Source organism: Nelumbo lutea, chromosome 6 (assembly GCF_056320005.1).
Source record: "Nelumbo lutea isolate HS-2025 chromosome 6, American lotus-T2T, whole genome shotgun sequence".
Taxonomy (NCBI): Eukaryota; Viridiplantae; Streptophyta; class Magnoliopsida; order Proteales; family Nelumbonaceae; genus Nelumbo; species Nelumbo lutea.
In genome coordinates, this window is record NC_142689.1 from 69,118,948 (window position 1) to 69,128,794 (window position 9,847).

The window sequence follows — 9,847 nt, forward strand, 5'->3', positions numbered from 1 at the left end:
TCTGAACTCGGCGCCTAAATGCTGAAGTGGCGAAGAGCGCATCCCACTCGGAGAAAAAGCATAGAAATCAAGAACCCTAACCCAGTTGTAACCTAACTTTTAACCCAACGAACTCAGTGGAAGAGAGAACTCAAAATTTTGAAAGCACATGCTAGGTAACCGTTGAGAGTTGAGACAATAGGGACCAACGTGACTTTTCCATCTCACAATCCAACGGACATCATTCACTAGCCGTTGTTTTTAAAAAAAGAGCATGCATGTGCAGACATATATCCGTCATTTTCGTCTGTGTTCCGATATTCATTTTCGTTTTCTTAGCCAAAACCTAAGGAGCCAGGAAGAAGAGAAGAGACTTGAAAAATAAATGCCTCCATTGTTCCTCTAAATGGAGTTCTCTCTGTAGTCTCTCTCTTCTTTGGAGTGTGGAAGTACTGTCAGATTAACGGCGTTCGCCGCCGGAACTCGCACCGATCAAGATCGAAAGAGTTATTTTGGGGGTTTCCTGTAGGTCGGTGGATTGCCTTTTTTTTTTTTTATTTTATGATCTGGGCTTTCGTTGTTGAATTTCGTCCTAGATTAATTATTTTCTGTTTTTTTTCTTGACCTGGGTTTCGTAGACCGAGGGATTTTGAACTTTTGATAATCTTTATCTAGGTTTTCTTTTAAGTTTCTTGGATTTTTTTGAAGGTGATTGAATCGCATCATTTCTTGTTGTCATTGTTCTTGTAGATAATCAAAATGGGTGGATCAGATGAGAACAATCCTGGTGTTTTAAGACCAGCAAATTTTCAAGGTAATTCCATCATATTTTATTACATTTCTGTTTTTATTTTTCTTTGTTTCTATTTTTTTTTTCTTTTCGAGAGCCTAAGGGAGAGAACAAACAATTGAAATTTTATTTTTTACTTTTGGGCTTCCATTTTCTTTATTAAAGGTGGTCTTCGGATGGGGGGAGGGAAGTTTGTCCCAGAGATCGGACACAACAGGAGGGCTTTGAGCACTATCAATCGAAATTTAGTTGGAGGTCCACCTTACCCTTGCGCAGTCAACAAGAGAGGCCTAGCAGAGTAATTTCTTAAGCCCATCTCGAGTTCCATCTAGGCTTTTCTCTGAATCCAGTTACCATTAATTGAAATCCAGTCTTTTTCCTAGTTTGATCTTTCTAATTTGATCTTCTCTGTCTCCCAGAAAACATGCAACCTGTGATAAGAATCCGGTCATTCCAGTTCATCGACCAATTACAAGGTCAGGAATTAATCCTTTCTTTGATTTCTACTGGGTTAAAAAGAAAAGTAGCTTCTTCATCACATGTCATTGGCGAATTTCTTATAATTGGCTTTTGATTTTGTTCAGGAAATTTGCTGCACAGATGGCCAACAAGCAGCAGCCTTGCCCCGAGGTACATTCTTAATACACCAGGAAACAGAAAGCATGATTCATCATTGTTCTTTTTTTGCTTTGGTTGATCATTTTCTCTGTTTTCGTTTTTTAATTTTAAAGGAGGTTAAGAACCCAATCCCCTCAGTTGTGAATCCAAGTGTTTCGGAAGACTGTACCATCATAGATGTGGATGACTACAAGGGGAATAATGATTTCCCTGTTCCAATGTTTGTGAAGCACACAGAAGCAATGCTAGAAGAAATTGATCGGATGGTATTTACTGCAGACATTATCTCCTTCTGAAATGGGTTTTTGACCTTGGAAGATTGAACTTTGACACTATATTATGTTGTAGGAGGAAGTTGAAATGGAAGATATAGAGACTGAGGAGGCCGTGATGGATATCGACGACTGTGATAAGACAAACCCACTTGCAGTTGTTGACTACATTGGAGATATCTATGCTTACTACAGAAAAACTGAGGTGAACCCTCATATCTCCTCACCTCCAATTGTAATAAAAAATCAAACTTTTTGGAGGATCAGTTGCTAGTAGAGCTGATGTAGAAATCCCAGTAGACAAGTGTGAGAATTGACCAAGTAAAACTTTTTTTTCTATGCAGAGTTGCAGTTGTGTCTCACCAAATTACATGGAAAAGCAGTTCGACATCAATGAGAAGATGAGAGCAATACTCATTGACTGGCTAATCGAGGTACGGATGTTGTTGGTAAAAGTAGAGAGTATCAGTTGCTCCCAAATAGTAGACATGGTTACTGATAAACACAAACCAAATGAACAGGTGCACTACAAGTTTGAACTCATGGACGAAACGCTATTCCTTACTATCAATCTCATAGACAGATTCTTAGAACGGCAAACGGTGGTGAGAAAGAAACTTCAGTTGGTTGGGGTGACGGCCATGCTCTTGGCCTGTAAGTATGAGGAAGTTTCTGTTCCTGTTGTGGAGGATCTGATTTTGATATCAGACAAGGCCTACACAAGGAAGGAGGTTCTTGAGATGGTAAGTTTGTTTGTCTTTTCCCCTATCCATACAGACTACAGAGCAGCTTTAGCATTCTGGTTTAATTCCACTACATTATATAATTCTATTTCTGATGCTTACAGGAGAGACTAATGGTCAACACATTACAGTTCAATTTGTCTGTTCCTACCCCATATGTATTCATGAGGAGGTTCCTTAAGGCAGCTCAATCTGACAAGAAGGTAGGAGCTAGTAGATCTTTTTCCATGAATGAGTAGCATATTGGTTTTAGCAAATTAATTCTTCATGTGATTCTGTGGCAGCTTGAGCTTCTCTCATTCTTCATGATTGAGCTTTCCCTGGTTGAGTACGAAATGCTCAAGTTCCCACCATCCCTGTTAGCTGCTGCTGCAATATACACTGCTCAGTGTACAGTTAATAGGTTTAACCACTGGAATAAAACCAGCGAATGGCATACAAGTTATTCAGAAGATCAGCTCCTGTGAGTAGTGATTGTTGTTTCTTTTGACCCTGTTTTATGGTAGAGAGGTCAATAGATGGATGAGGTTTAGTGATTGTTGTTTCTTGTGTGTGGTTTCCAGGGAATGTTCCAAACTGATGGTGGCTTTCCATCAAAAAGCAGGATGTGGGAAGCTCACGGGGGTGCACAGGAAATACAGTACACATAAGTTTGGTTATGCAGCAAGATCTGAACCAGCTCAGTTTCTATTAGAGACCAGCCTCTAGCAGGTCATGGGGTCAATAATTAACCACAACAGTGACTAACTTATGTGAATTCGAGTCTTTCCAAGGGGTGTGTGTGCAAAATGTGCAACAAAAGTTGCCCTGGGGGAAGTCAGTCTTGGTTGGTGTCTTTTGTTGCCAAAAATAATTTGTCTATTTTACTTTCTGTGTGAACATACATACTTGGATAATAATGTCACCTTTTTTTATCTGCTTTTTTTTTTTTTTTCAAACAATATTTTCCTTTATGAAGATGAAGTGCGACTGTGCAGGGGTTTAAATTTGTTTTGGAAACTATGTCCCTCCCCAGACCCCGCATTGGCAATCTCTTGGAGCAGATGCATCCCCACAAATCAACCAAACAAGAAAGAATCTGCATTTGCTCTCCTCACACCAATCTCATAAGAAACAGCTTGAAGCACCTCAACATTACCGAGACATGGCGGTTTCTCTTGAAAAAATGGCTCCAATATCAAATACCAAATACCATCTAAATGAATGGGTAATTTAATAAAAAATAACTATGTCCCTCCCCAGACCCCGCATTGGCAATCTCTTGGAGCAGATGCATCCCCACAAATCAACCAAACAAGAAAGAATCTGCATTTGCTCTCCTCACACCAATCTCATAAGAAACAGCTTGAAGCACCTCAACATTACCGAGACATGGCGGTTTCTCTTGAAAAAATGGCTCCAATATCAAATACCAAATACCATCTAAATGAATGGGTAATTTAATAAAAAATAACTGAATTGATTGTAGTAGGTGGTGAGAAAAGGATTGGACTATAATGCCGGAAACAGACTGATTTGAGTAAAGGGTTGGCCAGAAACAGACTGATTTGAAGTGGGGCAGCATTCTTTTTTTTCTTTTTTCTAGAAATGAAAAGAAAATAAAACAAGACTTTAAATTTGCTTGGACAACCAATATGTGCAGGGGTAAGGCTGTGTATATTTATCCCCTCCCCAAACCCTACATTGGTGGGAGCCTCCAGCCCTGGGCATAGGCCCCGTCGGTAATCGTATATGTGCAGGGGTAAGGCTGTGTACATTTATCCCCTCCTGAAACCCTACATTGGCGGGAGCCTCCAGCCCCGGGCATTCTAAGCCCCCATTCGCTTTTTGGTAAGTTACTTACCCGGTAAATGCACTTACCTACAAGTGTTTCCCAGGAAAGATTTACCTAGGTAACCCATGTTTTTTAGTTTCCCATGTAAATAATGCAATGACCATTTCAATCATAAAAATCCATTATTACAAGGGGCATTTTTGTTCAATTATTACAAGTGTTGGCAACTTTCCCCCAAGGTGAGAAAGTTATTTATCCACCAGGAAAATAAATTTTCCCTGGTCCCCACATAAATCTGAAAAAAGAACTTGGGATTCTTGATCAACTTTCCCCCTCTCAAAATCCAGAAAAAGAAGGCCCCTAATTTGCAAAACAGCTAAGGAGGGCTGCAATGACCAATGATCAACCCCAAATAAATGGTTGATGCCTTGGGCCCAACCCAACTTCAAGGTGGTTTTTGGTATTAAAGCCCACCTAAAAGTTAAAGAGAAAAAGCTGAATCCAGTGCAAACACTCAAGTTCTTGTTTATTTCTATTTATTCCCATTTGAAGAAGACACATGGATGCCACTAAGCTTCACATTGAAAATGCCTCTAGAGTTCTCATCCTGTGAACCCATGGGTTCATGGGGAGCGTGAACCCACCAACCAGAGGGAACCACATCGACAATTTCAAAAAATGAATTACTTTAATAGGTTCTCAGCTGTTAGCTGAACAAAATCCAGGGGATGTTTGCAATACTATCCAGGTGAACCGTTTCCCCCAACGGTTGGCTGATGTGTGTATCCTATGTGGTGCTTACCTGTCAGCACATACATGAAAAATGGTGATGAAAATCACCTTACCAAACAGCATAGTGTTGCTCACTGCCTACATGGCAGAAGTGTTTTTTGTGAAAAACGAGTCCTGGAAGCATGGGCATTTTTTCTTGAAAATCGGTCCCAAAAAGAGCCCACGCTTCCAAACACCATGCCAGTTGAACCACCCGCAAAAACACAAAAATCCAAAACATGGCTTCTTTCAAAGTTTCAAGACCATTCGAACTCTCCTCCCCATCTCTTGACCTCACCTCCTGCGAGTCCTAATTTGAGCATCCCATCGGCCACTCACCATGTCTTCGACTGTGGAATGACAACAAGAACTTAGGCATTCCAGTGGATACTTCTTCTTCTTCTTCTTCTTCTTCTAATGTTATTTTTTCTCTTCTGTTCTCAACATATCAAAGATCCTTTAGCAGCTCACGCCAGTGATCAGTAGTCATTGGAACAAAGGTAACTTGCAACTTCAAAGTATAAGTAGGAAATTAGCCTGCAATTTCAATGTTCAAACTACATTGTTGAACTTCGTCTGTGATTGCTTGATCCATTATAGGGGACACTGCTTGATTCATCCCAGATGATTCAGATTTTGAAACTCCTTAGTAGTTTTTACTAACAACACCCAACAAAAGACAACTCAATCAAAGCTATCAGATAAAATCAAAGAAAAAAAGGACTCCATTAGAAAATTCACCTTATCATCAAGCATAGTTTCAGTGAATATTTGTATCTCATTCAAGCACAACTTGTTCATTTATTGAAGTACTAAATTATTAATACCAAGCATGCAATCAGCCATTATTTATAGCTGATATAAGCTATATTATCAATATACATTTGTTCCGATGGCGGAGCCAGGGGGAATCTAAGGGAGCCATGGCCCTTCCATGGTTCAAAAAATCCCCACTGTAATACATTTTTCTATGTAAAATTTCCCTTCCCCCACTCTCCACCTCAGTGGTTGCCCCCCCCTATGGGCCCATCCATATTTATTCCTCCCCACTCCCCACCCACATTCATTTAGGTTTTGGCTCCCCTTATAAAAATTTCCTAGCTCCGTCCTTGAGGGTACCTGTTGGAATACTAGAGTTCTTGTCGTTGTTCCACAGTCACGGTTGTTGGTGTGTGGTGAGTGGCCAGTGGGATGCTCGGGTCAGGACTCGGATGAAATGAGGACAAGAGATGGGGAGGAGAGTTTGAATGACCTTAAAACTTTGAAAGAAGCCCTGTTTCGGATTTTTGGGATTTTTTTGTGGGTGGTTCAACCGGGTTTGTTCATCTAACGGCTGAACACCCATTAAAGTTATTCCTTTTTCAAAATTCTGACGTGGTCGCCTTTGGTTGGCGGGTTCACGCTCCCCATGAACCTAGGGGTTCACAAGATGCAAACTCATGCCTACTAATAAGAACTGTGAAAAAAAGACTTTTTCCTTTTTTTGGAAAAGTGATTTTAGGCAAGGTTTAAAATTTTGATACGATACGCCTGATACGGGGCATATCATATTGTATCTTTGAAAAACAAATATGGGATATGCAAGGAAATCGGGTGTCTCGTCTTTTTTCATGCATATCAGACCCGTATAGGGGGTGTATTGGGGCTTATTGACGAAAAAGATACAACCAAAAATTGAAAAAAAAGGGAGAAAGAAAGCTTCTTTCACCTCAAAATGATTCTAAAACTCCAAACCTCATTCCTAGAGTGATCGATTTGTAAGAAACAAGTGTGAATCGTTAATTTTTTTAAGATTTTTCAAATTTTGAAAAAATATGAAAAAAATAGGTAAAATTTTTTAATATTTTATAATATCTTGTGATTTCTTTTTTTACTTGAATGTTTAAATATATGTTGATCTACGTTTCTTACATTCAAAATCACAATTTTTTTTTGTGTTTTCTGTAGATTTATGAAATTTCATGAAGATATTTGGGGAAAATATATATTAACAAAAAATTTGAAAATATAATTTTTTTCTTTTCCTATAAAGACTAATCTGTTTTAGATCTATGGATTTATCTATCATATCCATAGAGCAATTGAAATTTCTTCTTTAATATATCTTTTATTTTTTATATTTTTAGAATTAAAAAATAAATAATAATTAATTATATTTTATCATTTGATCACAAAAATTGAATATATTTTAATTCTATGAATGATCTAATATATCCACAGACCAATTGAAATTTATTTTTTAATAATTATTATTATTTTTTATTTTTTAGAATTAAAAAATAAATAAATAATTAATTATATTTTATCATTTGGTCACAATGATTGAATATATTATAATTTTATAGATGATCTATCATATCCACAAAGCAATTGAAATTTCTTCTTTAATAACTATTTTTGAATATATTATATGATGTTTATCTGTTTTTTATAACTTTTGGAAATAAATAATAAATAATTGTTAATTATATTTTCACTTAGAAGTTGTGCCAATGCATGTTTTGTGGTTGGACAAGAAAGTTGGATTTTTCCCATCCCATAAAACATTAAAACTTGAGAATTATAATTTATAAATTATAGTTAAGCATAGGATTTTTAATGAAATTATAATTAACTATAATATATTTCTTCATAAAATAAATAAAATATATTAATTTAATGTATATACACCTCATTGTGGTCTTATATTTAGTGTTGTGGATGTGTTTTTATGATTTATTAAAGTATTTATAGTGTTTCCAAGCTTATATATGCGTATCTTAGTTTTCCTCTGATACGCATGCATATCCAAGGTGTATCTTGATACGTATCTTAAAATTGCCTTTTCGACACACTTGGTGTTTTTGATAATTTGAACCTTGATTTTAGGTGAAAGAGAAAATTTATGATATCAGAAGGACATGGTACAAAAAGAGAGTTGCTTGACCAATCAAAGCACATGATTGGTCACTTCTTTTGTGATGATGGTTGATTGGCTGTAAATTTTTCTGATATGATGTCTTTCCGGTATCATAGTTGAATTGGGGTAAAGAGTTGCATCCACTTTATATTTCCAACCAGTCAACCAAACAAGAAATAATCTGGATTTACTCCTCACACCAATTTCACAATACTTACAACCACCAATCAGAACATGCATACTTGCATGTTGCCATTCATTGGAGATGTTGTGCATGGCTGCACATGGCTGATAGAAGTTTGTCTTGAAAAAAAACCCTTAAATACCAAATACCAAACACCATCTAAGTGAAAGGGTGATTTGTTTTTTAATAAAAACAACAACTGAATTGATTGTAGGTGAGTTTAAATATGTGCTTTTGAAAATAAAAAATAGTTGTCACATCAGCACATAATATAGGGCCTGTTGGTGCGCTATTCCACGTGGTCTTTTGGCTGTTTACAAGCCATGAAGACCGATTTTCGGTCTATTTCTGTTTGGTGCACAGAAGATCTAGCGTCAAAAGACAAAACGCCGAAAAGATGCGAGAAGCCACATTTTGGGCTGGTTTCGGGAAGCTCCAAATGAAGCTTCTTGGTCTTTTGCATTTTAATCTCATGTGAAAAGACACGCGTCTACCAAACATGCTTCGGGCTGCTTGGATCTTCATGCAAAATCTCAATGCATCTTTTGCATGTCAGAGCTACAAGAAGATTTTCCCAAAAAGATGCGCCAAACAAGCCCATAGTATTGGTTGTTTTTTGTTTTGAAAGAGGAAACCATACACCTCGGCCATTAGTGTGAGAGGTAAACCAGATTAGATTCCTCATGAATAAGTAAATAAAATATTGTCCTCTATAACAAAATAACAAAAGGGCAAATCTCTTAAATTACCCTAAATTTTATGAAATTGACTTTATTCCTAACGTTTAGAAATTGTCTTAAAGTACCCTCAAGTTTTTTAACAATTGACTAAATCCTCCCTATCACACGTGACAATTATCTTTCCCATCTCTACATTAAGGCTTTTTTGGTTTGAAGGAAAAGGTAGGGAAAGGAAGGGAAAGGCAGGGAACCCCATACAAGGTTTGTAAAGGTTTCCCTACCTTTTCCTTCCTTTCCCTACTTTTTCCTTCAAACTAAGCACAACCTAAAGAATGCTAACTACATGAGGATTTATTCAATTGTGAGAAAACTTGGGTAAATTTTAAAACAGTTCCTAAACAATAGGGGTGAGTAATTCAATTTCCTCAAACTTAGTGATACTTTTAAGAGATTTGCCCATAAATAACTAGAAAAAAAAAACATTTTTTTTCCTAATCTTCAAATATCATCATCACTCACCATCACTTCTAAAATTGTCATGTACATGGAAATACCCTTTTACTAGTACATATAAATGGAAACCAACCCCCATCAATCCTATTTCATCTCGTTGGGCCAAGGTGAAGGATGTCTTGTGGAGGATTGGGTTGGATAAAGATTAAGGGGGTGTTTGACAACATGGTTAGGTTTATTTTTAAAACAAAAATCAACTGCCCACTTCAGTAAAATTATATTGCTTTTTATGACGTGGTAGTTGTTTTTGTTTTAAAAATAAAACCAATCTTCTTCCTTTGGGTGATGATGACATCTGAACTCTGATCTCTCTCTTCTTCCTTTGGGCGACGATGACAACATCTAAACTCCAATCTCTCTCTTCATCATCTGCGCGACGATGACAACATCTGAACTCCAACCTCTCTCTCTCTCTCTCTCTCTCTCTCTCTCTCTTCTTCTTCCTTTGGGTGACGATGACAACATTTGAACTTTGATCTCTCTCTCTCTTCTTCCTCTAGGCGACGATGACAACATCTGAACTCCGAACTCTGATCTCTCTCTTCTTCCTTTGGGCAATGGCGACAACATCTGAACTCCAACCTCTCTCTCTTCTTCCTCTGGGCGACGGTGATGGCACTTCCC

The 9,847-nt window shown here is 37.4% G+C and overlaps 1 protein-coding gene across 1 annotated transcript; it reads left to right on the forward strand.

The window, feature by feature from the left end:
* The first annotated feature begins 269 nt into the window (after positions 1-269).
* Positions 270-3,314, forward strand: LOC148849495 (G2/mitotic-specific cyclin-2-like). The gene is made up of 12 exons (XM_088950582.1): positions 270-508; positions 730-793; positions 935-1,067; positions 1,189-1,245; positions 1,354-1,399; positions 1,501-1,653; positions 1,736-1,864; positions 2,004-2,093; positions 2,181-2,402; positions 2,507-2,605; positions 2,687-2,865; positions 2,966-3,314. Exons 2-12 carry the CDS (start codon positions 739-741, stop codon positions 3,108-3,110), a joined length of 1,308 nt encoding a protein of 435 aa, XP_088806708.1. The 5' UTR covers positions 270-508; positions 730-738; the 3' UTR covers positions 3,111-3,314.
* Positions 3,315-9,847: the final 6,533 nt, after the last annotated feature.